Here is a 19987-nt window from a genome sequence, read left to right as displayed (position 1 = left end):
TGTGGCGTGGCCGCTGGAGGTGGCGACTGCTTAAATAGGAGTGGGAGCTAGAGGGAGATAGTGAGGAGAGCGCGGAGTATCGGCCGTGAGCAGACCGGCACCAGCCGCCGCAGCGTCCACCCCGCAGCATCTCGATCCCGCACTGAGCTGACGACAGAGTCTTACAGACACGAAGCCATCCGCACTTGTGCAGGTATCGGAGGGACAGCGGGTGCGGCGTGGTCAGGAGAGCGGCAGTTTCTGCGCCAGGCTCCGCGGGCCGCTGCGCCCCGCGGGTGCGCTGGGGAGGCTCCATCTTGCCCGCTACGCCGGGTAGGCAATGAGGGTCCCTGGGCTCAGCGGGAGTCCGCGGGCTCGGTCCGCGCGACCGGAAGGTTCTGCTCCCCAGCCCTGGGGTCGCCGCGCCCTGTTGCTGCGGGTCGCTCTCCCGTGGCCCAGCGCGGTCGCTCTGGGGAGAGTCCCCCACCTCAGCGGCTGGTTGCCGCGCCGCAGCCTCCCACTCCGCCCGCCCGGCAAGGTGGCTGTATTGTGGTGCTGGCGCTCGGCCATCTTGGTGGCGGGCGGGGACCGTCCCGCCGTCACGGCCGCGACCCCTCGCAGCCGGGCCGAGCGGGATCGGGGACGCGGCCGGGCCCCGCTACCCGCAGTTCTCGCGCGCGCCCGGCGGCTGCGGCTGCGTGAGGGGCCGCGCCCGCCGCGGGCCGGGCGGCCTCGCGCTGCAGCAGCTCGGGCGCCGAGCTCCGCACTGCCTCGGGTGGGCGCCGGGGCCACTGCGTTCTGCACGCCGTACCGGCTTTGCGCGAAGGCACGGTCGTGGCAGGCTGAAGAAGCTTGTACGAGAGGATATCGGCGCTCGATATTGGGAAGGGAGACTTGCCAATAGGTTCTGGGAATCCACATGAGAAAACGTGCCGTGTATATTGCTAAACTGTTCTTTCCCACTTCAGTATAAACCAACGGCCCACATGAAATAGGCCGGTAATCGTACACCACTATGGATTTGACGATGCGTTCTGTTGGGAATGTGATCATCTTTTCTCTTTGGTTGTTTTTGCACCTGCTTGGTTCTTAGTCCACATTTTTTCCCTGGAATACAGCCCTATAAGATACTGAATGCATATTGTCCTGGCCAATAGCTTTATTTGGATTCTTAAATTTAAACAGGCAGTATTAAGGATGTGTGAATTAACTTGCCTACTCCATCAGACCACCTTTGGGGGCTTTGGAGCATGTCTTGTCTTAAAAAATGGGAGAAGAAACCTCAAGCCACATGAGCAAAGGATTTTCCTGCAGCTTCTATCCTCCTTGAAACAAAGTGAGAAGAATAGTACGTTGCTGAAGTCTGCATTTAGTGGGTGAATTAAGAGAATGAGGGCTGTTCTGAGCAGATATTTTACATTGGGAATCAGTCCAGGTGTGTTGATTCCATGAGTAAAGCCTAACTTACTTACTGTTTCTTCAGTAACAGATTTGAGCCAGATTGTGTTTCCCCCCAAGTAATGCTTTTTAAATATAAACACACTCTACTTCTTTTTATTTGTGTTGTGGTTGACAGGACAAATACTTACCTGAAGCAGAGGCATTTGAAAGGTCTTTGTTGAATTGAGTCTGTAACATACAGATTGATGGTAGCCAAATGCTGTCAAAAGAATGATAGCCAGACTTTTTGCCTCTATTCTGTGAATGGGGTTTTTGGAGGCAAGCATTATAACTCTTCATAAGTGGAATTTCTATGTAAGGACTGTTTATTATAACCAGAGATTAGGAAACCTGGGTTGTGATGTAATCATACTGAAAAACAAATAAAACAGTCCTTTTGTCAATATCTGTGCTGAGGAAAGCTATGGAGGAGTCATGAGTGTTTTATTGTAAAATAAAGAGAGAGCCAGAAAAGATGAAGATTTGGACTGTCTGGAAACAATAGCAGAGCTGACTTTAAGGATTCTGTCCCGCCATGATGACAGCTATCAAAATAACAGTGAAATAAGTATTTTGATCCTGTCTAAGAAAAGGAAATGTGCATCAGGCAAAACAACATTTGAGTTTTGTCATTTCTTTGCGAACAGCTGTTTCTCCCTCCCTTTCCCCTTCCTTTCTTCACCAAACCCTAGGGTTGCAGCAGAAGTTACAGCAGAATAAGTGTGTCCAGTGGTTGGCAAGTCAGGTATGAGTGGGCAAAGACATCAGATTTTACCTTCACTTTGTTTATAGTTTGGTTTTGAATTTTTTGGCTTTTCTTTCCCTCTATAAGCTTATATGCTTAATGGCCAGAGGGTTATTTCTGTAGGGAAACAGTAGATAAAAGTATTGTAAAAAAGTTGTACAGCTGCCAGGGATGGTAGAAAATTATGGTTAATACTTTTTATATTAATTTTTGGTGTCTTAAATGCAATAGAAAAGAGCATTTCAATATAAGAGTAGCTTTGATACCAGAAGGGATTGTTAGTTATTACTGGTCACAAACTGAATGAGTCAGCAACACAATAAAATTGCTAAAAAATATTGTGCAAATCCAGCAAGATGGTAGTTTAGGCTTAACTGAGGTGTCTACTGCACTGATACTTCCACAGAGGGAGGAAAGGTTGACTGTGGTGTGTTTGCTTCTCTCCATTCAAAAACACTAGCTGTCTGAGGAAAATTCACACAATTCAATTTAAGCAAAAGCATAGTATGAACTGAGGAAGAGGAATGTTAGATGTCTGGTTGGATTCAGAAAATACAGCCTTAAGAAATAGAAGAGTCCTGTTTGTCCCTCTTTATCTTCTTTGTCTCCTGTTTGGACCTGTTGCTTTTGAACTCTTCATTCATCAGAAGTTGTAGGAGCAGTCTGTATGTTATCTGTAGTCTAACCTCCTTTAAAACATCTCTAGAAATAAATGTTCTTTCTTGATCTGTGCTATGCCTTGTACTTGTAAAAACTGTCAATGTACTGAGTTTCTGAGTATAGTAAAAAAATGCTCCATGGAAAACAGGTCTCTAATAAAGTAAAATAATAATGCAATGCACCATCTGGGAGCAAAGTCAATCAACGTTAAAATGGTTTCTCTGCTTACTATCTGTCAAGGAAGACTGAAAACATTGTTGGTAGCTGTAGCAACTACTGTAATCACTGTTTAGTCGGGGTTGGCTTAATATTCATGACTTTTCTTCGGACCACTCTTGTTTTCCACCAGCAGATCCTCTCTGCTGTCTGCTGCTGAACCCATAATTTGTATTTTATCTTAGATGTATGCATTTGGAGCTCTTTGTGGCAAGTCTAAATCTTTCTGGTTCTTTGTGTATTAAAATATTTTAATTTGTGGCTCTTCTTACCCAAGTTAAAATTATCTTCTTGGCTCTTATTCTTCTAATTTTGATTACTGCAGCATCTTTTTCTCCACCTTTGACATACTCTTGCTCAACTACATTCATAACAAGTTGGCAAAAATTTTTTTGTTGATGAGTTTCATTACTTCACTGTCTGAAAGCAATGTTTTGTCAATTGGTTTTACCTGGATAGAGTTTCTCTGATACTCCAGGGAAAGAGATGTGGGATGAGAAGGAACAATCAAATAAGTCATGTTTCAGTCCCCTGAAACAGAAATTTTATTTCTCGTCCTAGAGATCATCACCCAAAGAGCTGAGGTATAAAATTGAGTCATACTTAATTTATCATTTTTGTATCCCATGCCTTAAGCCTAAATAGTGAACTTTGTGCTCAAGATCTCTTTTTCCCTGCCCCAGCACAGAAATGCTAAAAGTGTAGTAGACTTGTGGCCCTAGGTTGGTTTTTACAGGTACAGTGGTGAAGCCAGTAATAAAACTGACTTACTAGTTTTGTGTGAGTGGAAAAGCTCTTCAGCTCTGAGTGGACTGGGCCTACTTAAGTTTTCGGGACTAGTTTCTCGGTAAGGGCCTTGCTCAATTTGGCCCTTAGTGTTTCTTTTTTTAAATGAACAAGAGCAGAATAGGCCTTCTGTTGTTTGGGTGTTTGACACAAGACCTAGAAATCCAAGATGTCCTTGTGGGATCACTTCTGTTTCTGCTCCCAGAAGGAATGGACTGGGTGAAGTAATCATCTGCTTCAGTGTTAGGTATTGCATAATTCCACAGTTACTCCACAGATCTGAATCAAGATTACTGCTGACGGAAAGAAGGGCGAAAGAAATCGGGCAGCCTCTGTGGTGTTACATTCTGGCAGAGCTACACCTCAGCTGTGCAGAGGGCTCTGCTTTCCTTCTGCAGAGCCCAGCAACCTCATGCAGCTATGGGAAAGTGTCATTTTGCCTGAGTAATGTAGTCCGTGGATAGAAGAGGGGCCCTGTTTCTTCCTCAGAAGCATCAGGAATTCCCAAAAGAGGCTGCAAAACAATGCCCAAGTGAAACATCATGAGTTGGAAAAACAGCCACTAAGCACTCATCAGAGAGTACCCCTTAGTGCTGTATTTTGGAGAAGATGATCAAGCACCAACAGCACTTAAGCAATGAGTCTGCATGCCACTATGTAGCATAATACCTGATGGAAGTCAAACTTCAGGTGTTTCGTAACAAACCTTTTCCTTCAAAGTTATTAAGGCACCCTTGTAGTTGTCTGAATGCCTAGTTTCCTTTGTGTTTTTAACTTGTTTAAAATCCCACACATTAAAGAATATTTTGCCCCTGCTTACCAGAAAGAGATTATTTAAAGAAGTTCTGTGAATGCTTACTTTCTCTTTGGTTCCTGCAGCTGCAACTTTTATTTATTTTCATATTTAAAAAAACTCCCACCATATATATGGGTATTTCCCCTACCCTTTTAACTTGTCTACTTAGGATCTAAAATTATAACTTGAATTTAACTTGAAGCATCAAGTTAACTTGCCTCCTCTCTACTTAGTTGTTTATCTTCTACTACAGTAAAAAGTATATTAAGGAGTGTACTATACAAGCTGTCATTTGGTGCTGTGGTCTGATACAGGTGCCCTGCCATGCTATGTTATGCAGCATGATGCTCTCCTGTGGTATTTGAGATTGGAGTCTTGAATGCAAATTTCTTGGGACAACAGCTGATGGTCTTCATCCTGTCTGTATTCCAGATCTGTTCTGCCGAAGCATATCTTAAAGCACCACCCTCTATTGTGTAGTCAGTACTGCATTCTCAGTTCTTTAAACGTGGCAGTGCAGGGTCCAGTTAGGAAACACTTTAAATGTAACAATTCTTTGGTTTTAACATTTAAAATTATGCTGAATTGTACTGTAATCTTTGTGCTTTGTGTGGGTTTTCTCCTCTGTGTGAGAACCCAGAGGAGAAACAAACTCTGGGGTTTGTTTATTTTTTTGTTGGTTGGTAGGTTTGGTTTGGGTTTTTAGTCAGGTTTTTGTTTGCTCAGAGTTAATGGAGGGGGATTAGGGTTGTGTTACTTACTTGGGGGGGGTGGTTTTGTGCAGTCTTGTAGTTTTGTTTGTTTGGGGTTTCTTTTTTTTCACATCCAACAAATCTTTTGATTATTGATTCTTAAGTTAGCATCTAACTTCGGAATGATTGTAGAACTTGTTTTGCTACCTGTTAGGTTTGCCTTGTAATTATGTATTTTACTATGTGTATTTCATAATTTCTCCACCCACCTGCGCTCCATCATGTTAATCTTTCTTTGCTGACTTCACAGAGGCTCTGCATTTAGTAGAGGTAGACTTACTCATTTTCTAGTTGTCATGTAGAAACTGATGGTTCTGAGAGCCTGATGTTCCTTCGGGATCTTTTTTTTTTCATCTTTATCAACCCCATGGGTCTTATGGTCCATTTGATTAGTTGGGATTTTTTTTTTTTTTTTTTTAAATAGTAGAGACTCAATGGGCTGTTTCTGTGTGGGTGTTCCTGCAAATATGCTTGTTTGTCACAACATGTCAGGAAGACAAGACACATATACTTTGCTCTGTGTGAAATCTTACTAGCCTTATTGCTTTGTGGATCTCAGGAATAGTGAGAAGTTAAGAGATGGAGGACGTGGTGATTGCTGGCATTGCAGGAAGGCTGCCAGAATCTGAGAACTTGCAAGAGTTTTGGGAGAACCTGCTTAATGGAGTTGATATGGTTACAGAGGATGATCGGAGGTGGAAACCAGGTGAGTGCTTATTGTCCCTCCTTTTGGAGCCCTGAGTTCTGAGTGTTTTAGAGGAGTTATCCTATGAAAAGAGAATTTGTGAGATCAAAATCCTTCCAGACCTGAATTAAGAAATTCAAGAATCAAGAAATTCAGTAACAGAATACTTTTATGAAGTGATTTGCAGAAGTCAAAATCAGCTTTTCTTTTTCTTCTAATTGGTGACTGACTGGAACCACCATTTAGACTATATGTGCTTGGTACAACTTGCCAAAGTAAAAATGGTTAAACTAGATAAATGTCTTTTTCTGCTATAACCAGGAGAGTCCTAAAAATTACAATTGTTTTTGCTAATGCAGCATTCTCATTTCCAGATGAGGTAGGTCAGTAGATACTCATGCAGCCCTCTGAGTACTGCACAGGGGAGTGAGGTTTCATGTGTAACTGAAAATCAACTGTGGTCATTCTGGTCATTCGGTACTGTGTCTCAGCTTGTAGCTGCTTCGCCATTTATGTATTTTGGGATTCAGTGTCAAATTTTTCTTCACAGGAATTTATGGACTGCCCAAGAGAAATGGAAAGCTCAAGGACCTAAGCAAATTTGATGCATCTTTTTTTGGGGTTCACCCCAAACAAGCTAACACAATGGATCCTCAGCTTCGTTTGCTGTTGGAAGTTTCTTATGAAGCTATTTTGGATGGAGGTAAGTGGATGAATGACTGAAGAGGAAGAATTAAGCTGTATTGTCTCTGTGTAACAAGTGTAGACATGCACTTGTGTGAAGAGAACTCTAACAAGGGAAAGCCATCACATTAGAGAGGAGATCCAAGACATGCTATGAGGTTACCAGATCCTAGTATAAGGGTTAGAAGAAAGCTGTTGTTTCTGGAATGCAGACAAAGAAATCAATGCTGACTGCTAACAAATCTGTACCTGCATCGTATGGTACAACCACAAACAAGTATGACAGAATCACTTCAACAGTCAATGGTTCTAGAGCTTTTCTATGTTTTGCTCTACCCTAACATTCCATACTAATTCCTTTGTAAAAGGAAAAGAAGGGTGATTTGATTAGAATTCTCATGCCTGGTCTAAAAGAATGACAGATGGCCCAATGTATTCCTGCCTATTGCCCAGATTCTTGGAAAACCTGTAGCATTTGATCTGTTTCTAAAGAAGGCTTTCCTAGGAAGTGTGCTTTTAGAAATAGGAGCCTCTCTCTTCTGTCACTGCCAGTGTTTTGAGATTTTGAGTTACTTGTCTACTGAGCCAAGAAGTTTATTCTTTATGTTAATCAGTTTCATGTCAGAACATAAGCAGATGGGGAAAAAGCTGGAACCACCTCACTAGTACTGAATAGTTACAAATTGAAAGAAGGCAAATTTAGGTTAGATATGAGGAAAAAATTCTTTACTGTTAGGGTGGTGAGGTTTTGGAACAGGTTGTCCAGGGAAGCTGCAGATGCCCCAACCCTGGCAGTGTTCAAGGCCAGGTTGAGTAGGGTCTTGAGCAGTTTGGTATAGTGTAAGATGTCCCTGCCTGTGGCAGTGGGGGTTGGGACTAGATGATCTTTTAAGGTTCCTTCCAACACTTAACATTCTGTAACTTACTGAAATGAACTTTTGCTTCTCTGCTTCTAAGCCTCCATCTGGAGATTGAATATTTGTCTCCAGGACACCTTAAGCACAGAGAAGAAACAGCAGAGATTTCTGACAGTTGACCTTGCTATATAGTTTTTTTAGAGCAAATTTGTTTCTTGTTCTGGTTTTTTGTTGGCTGTTTTTATACTTAAGAATTCTCATTTCTGTCTTGTACTCCAGATTTCAGCTGGAGATAGATATTCATGTGCTCACATGACATTTCATGTGCCGTATTTTTCTTCTATTCAGTCTGCTCCTTTTCTCTCTACTGGAAAGAAGCTACTGTTAGCTTCTCCTGTCAGCATTTGTACTTTTCGTAGTCCATGCACTTTTGTACACAAGACTCTAGCAATGCCCAGCTAGGCTGAAAAGCTTTGTCAGGGCAAAGTATGTTCTGGTTGAAAGCCAATATCAAACTTCTGATGGACTCTGAAGTAAGACATGTAAGGTCTGCAGTTGAAACTGTTGAAAGGTTAGTAAAGGTAAGGGAACAATGCTGCAGGCCTGACAGAAAGGGGCAATAAATAGTTTTTGGTGAACTGGTGCCAGTGTACCTGATATCTCCCCATTTTGCCCTTCATTTTGTTTACTGTAATCTACCTTCCAATCCCCATAGGTATTAATCCGGGCACCCTCCGTGGCACAGACACAGGTGTATGGGTTGGTTCCAGTGGGTCAGAAGCTGGTGAAGCCCTTAGCCAAGATCCAGAAGAGCTTTTGGGATACAGTATGACTGGCTGTCAGCGTGCTATGCTTGCCAACAGGATTTCCTACTTCTTTGACTTTAAAGGTAAGTGTCCCCCAAACCTGTTGATGCTGATCAGCAATTGCAATTTCAACATGATTGTACCACAGTTGCTGTAGAGGATTGGATGGATATTATGGCAGAGACCCCTTTTGGAAAGAGAAAATAGCATGTAACTGTTCTTAGGAAGTGTATGAAAAGTAAAAAATACGTAGTGACTATATGATAGGACTCCCTGTAAGGGTTTATAACTCAGCTGCTGCTGCTGGGCATAGCTGGTGTTCATTTGAAATTTGGTGATGTCAGGAAGCTTTTATGGCCTCTAGACTGCTATTTGGTACCAAGATACCTGGAAGTCGGCTTGACCAGAGATAAACTGCTACTGACTGTAGCAGTTGGCTTTTTTTTTGAGTAAAGTGGAAGAAGTAGGTGAGCCGCAGAAATGATGCAATTGCCAGCATGGGTATAATTCAATCCATGTATGGTATTGAAGGGAATGGAGAAATGGTAGTTGATGTGGATTGCAGCAGAGAGCAGAGATAATGGCAAAGGCAGTATCAGGAAGGACGAGGGATTTTTATTGATGCAAATGGGTAATTAGATGAGACTTCCTGTAAAGCTGTGTTCTCTTTTTGATGGAGAGACAGAATTTTTAAAAATGCCCTTAAAGCAAATCTGTTCACAATTTTTTCCCATTTTTCTCATGCCTTACCTTCTAAGTAGGCAGAGATGGTGATTCTAGTCTCCCATTGCATCAGACTTACGTGGTATGTTCCAAAGCGACTCTTATTTAACATTGTTTTTAATACGTTTCTTGTAATCCCATCCTCTAGTCTCTGGAGAAGAATCTAGGAAATTAAGGCTGTTTTTCCTTATGTTTCTTAAGGACCAAGCCTAGCTGTTGACACAGCCTGCTCCTCTAGTCTCGTTGCTCTGGAAAACGCTTATAAGGCAATTCGTCATGGGCAGTGCAGTGCAGCCCTAGTAGGTGGGGTCAACCTCTTGTTGAAACCCAACACATCTGTGCAGTTCATGAAACTGGGTCTGCTTAGTCCTGATGGTGCCTGCAAGGCTTTTGATGTTTCAGGTAAGGCATAAATACAAAAGTTTATGTTGTATGAGAATAACTAATTGTACAGTCTGTGACCAGCTACTCTTTCAATACAGCAAAGAGCTAACTTTGTTGTTGTTCCAATGTGCACTGTTTGGGCTATACCCTGATCTATGTTGCATCCTCCATTGAACCTGGAAAACTAACTGTGAGGAAGAAACTGATACCATATGGTTCATCCCTCTGCCTCTGGAGAGAAAAATTAGCTGTCTCTTGATGGAAAATTTCTGTTGTGAAATTTGTGATGAGCACTGTGTCTTTCTAGGTCATGACATTTTTCTTTAAAAGAAATAGATATGTCAAATTCTCAAAACAGTCTCTTATAAGCAATAATCTTCCTGCATGGTGTTTGGCAACATTTTACAAAGCAGAGCAAAAGTTGTGACTTGTTCTCTCTCTGTTCTCAGGAAATGGATATTGTCGCTCTGAAGCTGCTGTCGTTGTTCTTTTGACCAAGAGGTCTATGGCTAAGAGGATCTATGCCACAATCATAAATGCTGGAGTTAACACTGATGGCTTTAAGGAGCAAGGTAGGTCTTGAGCTGCTGAAAAGTGAGATACCTACAGAACTGTTCAGTCTAGAGTCTTTGCCATAAAAAATGATCTGTTGTGGGGTTCTTTAGATGTTTTAGAATGGTTTTTTGTGTTTGGGGTTTTGTGGTTTTTTTTCATTTTCTGGTTTTGATAATGCAAAGTTCAGGACCCTGGTCTTTAAAGAACTTAAAGGAGAAAAGTGGTGGTTTTTACTGACCTAACAGCAATGTTCTCTTGCTAGTTTAGCATTCCTCAGGACATCTCTGCAGTAACTTCTGCAGTGATGGTAGAAATGTAGGTAGAGTATTATGACTTAAAGCTCTTACCCTACTGTTGTCCAGCTTCTCCTGCTCTCCAGTTGTGGTGACACAAAACTTCACATGTTTTACTTAACCTAGACATCTAGTATTCTGTTAACCAGTATCTTTCCACCCTAGTCTAACTCATTGCTTAAGGTTAATTTCTGGTTCCTCTGCTCTTCTTAAAAAGAGCTAGAGAGTTTGGTGCTAAGAACATGGTGAAAAGGTCTTTAGTTTAGTTTGTTTATCTGGGGAGAGACCTGGCAGCCCAAAGTAAATGAAAGGATGCTAAAATCAGAACAGGAAGCACCTGATAGGAGAGTGGAATTGATGGCAATTTTGATCCTAGGTGTGACATTTCCATCTGGAGAGATGCAGAAGAAGTTGATCAGATCTTTGTACAGCGAAAGTGGTGTCAAACCTGAAGAAGTGGAGTATATTGAAGCTCATGGGACAGGCACCAAGGTCAGTATGGTCCCTTAGGGACTGAGTGTTTTCTTCCCTTGCATTTCTTGCCACACTTTCCATTAAATTATTCTTTGTTTTCCCAAAGTAAAATCCTTTTGCTTTCTTCCAATTAGTAGACTATATCCTGCTTCACAACTTTTGGACTTTGCCCAAACACCATAATTTTTCAGATTTCTCTTTTGGGGTGTGTTTTGGAAGTGTTGGCTAATAGCCATTCTGATTCTCTTCATACTAGGTTGGAGATCCACAGGAATTAAACAGCATTACAAGTATCTTCTGTGACTGTGAGCGGGAGCCACTGTTGATCGGATCAACCAAGTCAAATATGGGTCATCCAGAGCCTGCCTCGGGGCTTGCTGCGTTAGCCAAGGTAACAGGAGACTTGAGAAGAAAAATTTGGGATGGTGGGTAACACCAATGTGTGGGGGTTTGTTTGTTTGGTTTAGGGAAAATCTGCATTGATTCAGGGTAAAATGTTCACTGATAATTCTAAGAGCTCAGGTGTTTCTCATTAACTACTTGCCTCACACGTGAATACTTTTAAAAGCTCAGGTGGCTGTCCTGTAAACCACCAAAAGCTCGGGTGGCCCTCTTCTGTGTTCACACGCACTTCAGTTCTCGCTTCCTACTGAATTCTGTAGGAGTGTAGCTCTGCTCAGAATCAAGGCTTTGGGATCCTTTTGTTAATCCTTGTTGTTTACTTTGTCAGTCCTTACACTGGACCTTCCAACAGAGCTCTGCTGCAAGTCGTTTGGGTTTGAGGCACATACATGTAGAGGGATTTAGATGTTTGGAGTAGATGACAGTGACCAAAGATGAGAGGCAGTGTGGGCTTTCAATGCCAAAAGAGCAGCTGATCTTCTGGCTTTCTGCCAGGGATGTATCATCTCTTCCTCTTCTCTCTTAGGATGGCAGGAAGCCAGGTGAGTTCTCTGGGATGAGGCTACCAGCATGAATAACTGTCTGTCTTAGCAACCTGCTTGCTAACTACTGCTATAGGCAGACAGTCATCTATTGGCTCTGGCTGCTAAACTGCTTAGCAGAGAGCTAGCTAATGTTCACACTTTGCTTGTAAGCCTATTACCATAGAACCCTGCAAACCAAAGTCACATATACTGCCACTGCTAGAATTTTAGACTCTTCAGAGTGGTTGCTTGTGACCCAAATACAATTCACTGTGTAGTAGCCTCACCTGCACAGCAATAGCAGTGTGTCCATCTCTCTGTAGAGAAAAGTTTAGGGTTTTTTAGTGCCTTTATCTCTGACTGACACATTCTTCATAGAAAAAATGATAGCCTAGTCATAAAGTAAGCTTCTCAATCCATACTGTGTTGTATGTAACAGTTTGTTTAGTGTGGTTCTGTGATCTGTCAGGACAGGATCATAACTTTGAGGTACTGTTGCCCCCCACCTCTACACCAAAACCAGTTTTTCTTAGACGGTAACTGTCTCAGTGCGTCTTCAGTTTGTGTAAGTGTTTTCTTCTGGAATTCCATAACATGCTGCTATGTGAGGTATCAGTAAATTTGATATTTAAAGTATCAGATTTCAGACTTTAAGTGAATCCATTAATTATATGCATAGGTAGGAATGAACTAAGGCTTGCTGAGGCCTGTTCAGTCACATTCTGATAAGGAAGGGAAAACTCACTTGCATCTTTGAATTACTCAGCCTGTCTAATCACTTGCTTTGCAGCAAAGACAAAGCTTTTTGGTGGCGCTGGTGGTATGCTCACTGTACTGTGCTATCAAACCTAGGTAGAAACCATGGCAAGCCTGAAGTACACTATATATCTGTGTAAAGCAGCAGCACATTCAAAGAGCATAATATTGTAGGTGTAGGACAGTGTGCATGAAAATCCTTACAGCTTTAAACATGTTGACCATGTGTGAAGTTGTATATTTATACTGGTTGTTCTCCCAGGTAAGCTGCCATGTCTGATAGTCAGCTTGGAAGAGCAGTTCCCAAGACAATATGTCTCTCTGACCATTCTGGGGTGATGAAGGAACTGCTGAACATACAGAGCACACTGTGTTTGCAGCTGACCTTGTTGCCTGCAATTTGCTGGGCTTGTTCTGCAGATGAATGTGGGCTTGGTGTCACGAGCTGTCTGTAGAGAGAAGCTACTGATACTGATTGGATTTTTTTGGCACAGATATTTTGTTCCTCACACTGTTTCAGTACTTTCCTTTGGCTCTGCCAGATCTGCCCAGTCTGCTGTTTCTGCTTTTTTGAATCAAGAAGACAGAAAATGGGTGTAAAGCAGCAAGCAGACTTCTTTACCAGTGCTTCAGCTTGATTCTTTTGCAGCAAAGCAAGAAATAGGAGCATTTTGTTTCAAAAAGGAAGAGGATTTGTGACTGTGTGTGACTGGGGAGGGATGAAGTGGGATGTGGTAAAGGAATGGGATCTGAAAGGGGAAAATGATGTGATAGTCTTAGTACCTCGGCTGCTTTTCCAGCAAGACTGCATGGCTTGCCAGTTAGAGACTGGAAGCTAAACTCTATGCTACTATGCTCAACTTCCCTGCTGACTTCCTGCATGGTCTGAAAATTTGCCTAGGCGATGCAGTTGCCACCTCAGTAACATCAATAATGCTATTCTCTGAAATGTCCCTTCATCCAAACATAGAGAACTGCTTCAGAATATGCTACACGGTCGTTTGTAGTAAAATAAAAACAACAGAAGAATGTTTGTCATGAGACAATGTGGAGCACAGAGCACTCTGTTTTTTCTTTCAGGTCATTCTCTCTCTGGAACATGGGCTGTGGACTCCAAATCTTCATTTCAATACCCCAAATCCAGATATTCCTGCCTTACAAGGTGGCTCCCTGGAGGTAGTTTGTAAACCAACACCAGTGAAAGGCGGCCTTATCGGTATCAACTCTTTTGGTTTTGGGGGTGCTAATGCTCACGTCATTCTGAGGCCAAATAAGAACAAATGCCAACCTCGGGAGACTAGTAATATGCCAAGGCTGGTTCAGATTTCTGGCAGAACCCAGGAAGCTGTGGAAACACTAATTCAAGAGAGCAGAAAACATGGAGAATGCAGCCCATTTGTAAGCCTGCTCAGCGATATCTCTGCAGTTCCTGTGTCCTCCATGCCCTACAGGGGCTACACACTGGTTGGCACTGAAAGTGACATAAAAGAGGTTCAGCAAGTTCAAGCATCTGGTAGACCACTCTGGTACATATGCTCAGGTAGGTGTGCAGCATTGAGTCCAGGCTTTTCTATTCCTCTTAAGATCTGGGGCTTGAGCAAGTGTATTCTGTGCTCTAATGTTATTTTACAGTGTAGCAGGAGGAAATATTTTGCAACTCTGTGACATGCTTAGGAGTCTTGCTTTTTCTGTATTTTAGCAAAACCTTCCAACTTAGCTGTCTTCTGATTATAGCAAAGCCCAGCATATAACAAGCAGTGCCCAGTTTAAAGAATGTAAGAAATGTAAAATGCTTTGCTCTTAGTTAGAATTCTTTAACTGCCAGAGGAAAGTGTATTGTGTCTGCTCCTGTTTCAGAGTATTACTAAAAGCTCCCTTTCTCCTTGCCTATTCTGCAGGCATGGGAACACAGTGGAAAGGCATGGGCCTGAGCCTTATGAAGCTGGATCTGTTTCACCAGTCTATATTGCGTTCAGATCAGGCTTTGAAGAGCACAGGCCTTAAGGTCTCAGACCTGCTGCTGCAAGCAAATGAGAACACATTTGATGACACTGTTCATGCATTTGTTGGACTAGCTGCTGTTCAGGCAAGACCCAATGGGCTAGGGGAGGGGGGTAGTGGACTCAATCTACATAAGCACCTTCTGCTGATGTGTCTGTTTGGCTGGTAACATTTATACCAATTAATGGAAGCTTGTTTTGTGTAATCAGCAAGTGTCAGCTGTTGGAAATATCTCTCTGAGAGGAGGGAGTGCATTGTGTCCTTGACAGTTTTGTGCTTTGCCACTTCCAAGTACATAACAAACTTTTTGGTACAGATAGTCTTGGCTTCACTGCGTTTTACTTACCGGATGTTTGGACTAATATTAGTCTGAACTGATTTGCATGTGTTTCCATGTGTATATGTGGCACAGTTTCTTCTGCTAAGAACTTTAGGAATGTCTTTAAGTTTTCGGCAAATGTTTGTGCCAAGGAGCAAGGTTCCATTTAATGTCTTCTAAAATTTGTTCTGCAAGTGAACAAAGTCAAGCTGGATGAACATCTTCATGATTCTGAGTGTCAATGTGTTATTCATGGCTTCTTAATAGACTGGAGGCCAAGCTTTTAAAGTGATCTGGAAACCTGGTCTTAGACTCTTACTTTGTACAGATACATTCTTGGCAGCCCAGTGTTGTTGGAAATATTTTCTCTCAGTGGAAAATTACATTGTGAAGAGGCCCAGACAATACTGGAGTTGCATGATGATTTTTGGGATTGCTTTGAAAGGAGGATGGAGCTGTAGTTATGGGGGGAGAAAAAGGCAGTGACAACAAGAATGTCTGTACCAAAAAGTTTATTATGTACTTGCTACTGCTGTGTACCTTTAAGGCCTGACACCTGCTTGCTCTGGCATGGAATCAGTAATTTCACTTCTGCTTGCAGATTGCTCAGATTGATATGCTGAAGGCTGCAGGTCTGCATCCTGATGGGATTTTGGGCCACTCAGTGGGAGAACTAGCTTGTGGCTATGCAGACAACTCCTTAAGTCATGAAGAAGCCATTCTTGCCGCTTATTGGCGGGGACGATGCGTTAAAGAGGCCAAATTGCCACCTGGAGGAATGGCTGCTGTTGGTAGGTACTCTTACCAAAAGAGCGATACAGGAATGTGCACCTGATCTCTGTTGTATGTCATTGGGATAAAACTGGTCTCTGACACTATCATGTCTATAAAATGTTGGCCACTGTTGCCTCTTCTTTGTTTTCTTCTGATGTAGAACAGGTTCTTAGATATTTAAGTGGGTAAAATGGAAGTGATCTCTGTCCTGGAATACATCAGGATTTTGGTAACCATCCAAAATTTAAGTGGAAATTGAGAGATTTATTGTCAAGTGGCCAATGACAGGCTTCATAAATAATACCTTGAAACGAGGTAAAAATGTAAAGCACTGAGTTTTTTGGCTCTTGATAGATATGTATCATACACACACAGATGTGTGTATGTATGTTGGGTTTTTTTTGAAATTTTTTTTCAAAAGGAGAGTTCTGGTTGTCTGCAGGAGTAATGAGATGTGGAAACCGTAAGCCACTGTGATGTGGTGGGTAGCTAGCTAGTGGAATTAACTACTAATAGCTTATTCCCAAGTGCTATTAGGCTTTCTCCTGAACAAGCTTTACTTTGTATTTGTGTAAGTCATATAGTTTTGCCCACTGTCATGTAAAATTTTGGACCCAGCAGTTTTGCTTTGTAGTGCGACTTTATAGTGACTTACATGCATAAAAGTAAAATTATTATTGCTAGCACTGTTGTTCTGTTTCTTATTGGACGCAGTGGTCAATTAAAACCTGAAACACTGGAGAAAAGTTGTTGCAGGTGTAATGCAGTCTGTTAGATTAGAACACTTGTTATAATCTCAGATTTCTTAATTTAGGAAAAGCTACAAAGGACTACCTACCTAATTTAGCTTTTTTCCACCCTTGAGATGAAATAAATTGCACTTTCTTATCATAGAACTTGGAAATCTGCATATAGTATATTTTTGATAATCTGATGTTGAGTTCAAGTTCTTCCTGTGACTTGTATATGTGTAACGTATGATCAGATGCTTCAAATTTAACCTGGCATGCCGCTAGAGTTTCTGATTTGTATGGCTATTTTGTGTCTCTCAGCATTCCAAGCTAGAGCAGGGGAGAGTACGCGTGGGCTTGGCTCCTAGAAACTAATGGCAACATGAGACTAAACAACCACTTCTGTAGCTTCTTTGAAAGTGTGGGGGTTACTCCCACCTCACTCATTAATGGGATGGTGCAAAGATTTGGCCTTGTGTTCATCTTAACTGTGATAAATGTAATGGTAAAGCTCTAGGGTGAATATTCTTAGCTTTTGCAGAATTGCTTTGGAGGGGAGAGGGAGGTGCCTGTCAGTCTCTTGCAAGTATTTCCCAATTTTGCAAAGTGCTGAATTGAGCACAGTGACTATACACTTAAGATTTCCTCCTCTTATGAGACTCATAACTAGAAACACTTTTGTTGTCCCATTATCTTCCTTCTGCAGGTCTGACATGGGAGGAGTGTAAACAACGCTGTCCTCCAAATGTGGTACCAGCCTGTCACAACTCTGAGGACACTGTCACTGTTTCGGGGCCTCTGGTGAGCATGGAACTGATATAGTGTGTACTGGGATTGTGAGTAGGACCTGTGAAGTTCAAGTTTGAAGAAAGCATGAAGCTTACTTAGAGTTCAGCTGCTTGGAAGGGGGAGCTGGATTGAAGTGGTAGAGTGAACATAGTATGTTGTATAAACTTACACACTCAAATAGTCTGTGAGAGGAAGTGATATTAGTGCCTCAGTAAGCTAAGTAATAAAATCTCTTATATCCATGGGCATAGAGGATGATAAATTATAAGACTGAGAAGGGCAATAACCTCATTGCTGCTGTGGCTCCCCTTAAATGGTAACTGATGAAGGGTATGGAGGGACTACAGTGGCTTGTACAGATACCTAGTATTTTGTGAGCTACTCTCTTAGTTCACTTATGTTTCTCTTCTTAGGACTCTGTGAATGAGTTTGTAGCCAAACTGAAGAAAGAGGGTGTGTTCGCAAAGGAGGTGCGCAGTGCTGGTGTCGCATTTCACTCCCATTACATGGCCTCTATTGCACCAGCACTGTTCAATGCTCTGAAGAAGGTAATATTGCCAAACCATGGCTTGTATGGCTTATGCTCTGACACCTAGATTGCCTATAGGTTACGTTGAGCTTAAGGGGTCTCCTTTTTTCAGAAGGAAAAGAAAATCTCTTGAAGAGCATGTAGACCTCTGTAAGATCTAATGTTTGAAATCCCTTGGCCTGGAGCAGGAGGGTGTCCTGAGCAATCAACCTGCGAAATGACCTGCAAAAAGGAGGAACTGCTTGCTTTTGCTAATCCTGTTGTTCTCTATGACTTGTAACTCTTTCTCCTGTCCTTCTTTCTTGACTCTTGGTAGGTCATTCCACACCCTAAACCTCGCTCAGCACGATGGATCAGTACATCTATCCCTGAATCTCAGTGGCAAGGTGATCTGGCTAGGAATTCCTCTGCAGAGTACCATGTGAACAACCTTGTGAATCCAGTGCTGTTCCACGAAGGTCTGAAGCATGTTCCAGAGAATGCTGTGGTTGTAGAGATTGCTCCACATGCTCTTTTACAGGTATCGTATTTGATTGTTACAGTATGACACTATATTAGTAGTATCATGCTGTTACAAGGAGTTTGAGGGGAAGACTGCAGCTTTTTTTTTCCCCCTAGTTCTTAGAGTATTTGCTTCCCTCAGTACTTCTGAGCTTTTCCCAGTTTTAAAGTTTGGTTTTTTTGTTTGTTTCTTTGTGGTTTTTTATGGGGTGGTGTGTGTTAATATTAAAAATAAAAAATTCCTAAAACACTACCACTTCCTCACCCAGACATTCACATTACTGCTGCTATTTGTTCCTATGCACTTCAGATAACTGATAGCCAGCTTTCTGAACTGCATAATGAGTAAGGAAAGCATTTCATTGTTTGGATCTAATGGAGACTGTATGCAAAAATTACGGTGGAGTGAGACATGCAAAGACTTAACAGACCTTCTCTATGAAAAAAATCTTTTACCATCTGTACTCTGAATTTGGGTTGAGGTTTTGTCTTAAAACGTGGTGGATAATAGTGGTGTTTTCCCCTCTTCTAGACCAAGTAGACTGAAACCACAGGAGCTTACTTTCTTCTTAAACTCCTTTCTCTAGTGAGATCAGATCATTATTGTTTTCTCCCAGCCCTATAAAAATTGATTCTTGTGGAATTAGCTCCATAGTAGAGAATGCAGAACATGAGGTGCATTGGGAAATACTTGCTCCTCCAGATCAGTGGTGTGGTCTTGTCTCTCTACCTTAAGTCTCAAGGACTGGTCTTTTTTATTTGGTCAGTGGCACGCAAGAGGAGAAGTCTTAGAAAGAATAGTAGTTACTCATGATCAAGATTAATAGTTACACAGTGCTTCTTAGTTTCAATCCAGTGTATTTTTACTATGTCATGTTAGTCTTAAGCTTTGGAAGTGACTTGAAAGGAGAATTAAAGGTGCAGTTTTAAAATTTGGCATATATTTTTTTCAATAGAGACTGTATGCCTCAGGTTGAAATCATTGAACAGTTTTGGACTCTAATGCAAGTGCTAAGACTTCGTTGTCTGAGTTTGAAAGTATCCTGATTTTTTTCATGTAAAGACCACAGGATCAAATTGAAGAGAAGATAAAAATTGGGTCAGGTGTTCAAGGCTGAGTTGTCTGGTCTAATAGCTTTTGCTTGAAAAGTGCTCTAGGATACTTCAGACTCTAAGGTGCTGCTCCTGGCGAGAGAGTGTGTGCAAGTGGGAGGCATGAGAAGGTGACTTAGTAGTTCTTCAAGTGCAGGTTTTGGTTTCACCTCACAGTCTTCTTGGGAGAGGGAAATTTGTGTTTTGGCAGAATTACATTAATATTCTGTAGGTTCTGCTTTATTAGATGTGCAACAGCTTGGGTTGCTGGAAGGGTACCCTTCCCTGTTAAAGTGGTGTATGTGCCAGCAGCTAGCACAGATCTCTTGGCACAGATATGTAAGTGGTTTGGAACCTATAGACAAAAATTCAGAGACAAAGTAGGAAGTAATGCCTTCCACCAGTGATTTATGGATTCTGCTTGACCAGGCTATCTTGAAGAGAACTTTGAAACCAACTTGCACCATTCTGCCTTTGATGAAGAAAGATCACAAAAATAATTTGGAGTTCTTCCTAACACAGATTGGCAAGATTCATTTAACTGGGTAAGGAGACTAGGGGAGGAGGGTGAGTGGGATAACAGAAGGGAATTCAGGTCTCTTCTCTAATGTGCGTGTCTTCACATGTAATCAAACATTCCTTCAAGAAACCTTGAAGTAAATGGGATGTGCATTTGTGCTTTACACACTTAGCATGCTCACTTGTGAAGTGTTCCTGTGGGTTAGAGACTGCTT

The 19987-nt window shown here is 42.0% G+C and overlaps 1 protein-coding gene across 1 annotated transcript in view; it reads left to right on the top strand.

Moving 5' to 3' along the window:
* Positions 1-40: 40 nt before the first annotated feature.
* Positions 41-19987, top strand: part of FASN (fatty acid synthase) — a 41333-nt gene continuing 21386 nt past the window's right edge. Inside the window, exons 1-15 of the mRNA XM_059864150.1 lie at positions 41-193; positions 5934-6080; positions 6610-6762; positions 8316-8489; positions 9331-9531; positions 9963-10085; positions 10738-10853; positions 11092-11226; positions 13598-14057; positions 14416-14603; positions 15439-15628; positions 17049-17143; positions 17545-17679; positions 17977-18180; positions 19683-19798. Coding sequence (XP_059720133.1) covers positions 5954-6080; positions 6610-6762; positions 8316-8489; positions 9331-9531; positions 9963-10085; positions 10738-10853; positions 11092-11226; positions 13598-14057; positions 14416-14603; positions 15439-15628; positions 17049-17143; positions 17545-17679; positions 17977-18180; positions 19683-19798 — 2417 coding nt within the window. The 5' untranslated portion in view covers positions 41-193; positions 5934-5953. The remainder of the gene's footprint in view (positions 194-5933; positions 6081-6609; positions 6763-8315; positions 8490-9330; positions 9532-9962; positions 10086-10737; positions 10854-11091; positions 11227-13597; positions 14058-14415; positions 14604-15438; positions 15629-17048; positions 17144-17544; positions 17680-17976; positions 18181-19682; positions 19799-19987) is intronic.

Source organism: Haemorhous mexicanus, chromosome 20 (assembly GCF_027477595.1).
Source record: "Haemorhous mexicanus isolate bHaeMex1 chromosome 20, bHaeMex1.pri, whole genome shotgun sequence".
NCBI lineage: Eukaryota > Metazoa > Chordata > Aves > Passeriformes > Fringillidae > Haemorhous > Haemorhous mexicanus.
The sequence above is the reverse complement of the archived record's forward strand: the minus strand, read 5'-3'. Positions and strand labels throughout refer to the sequence as shown.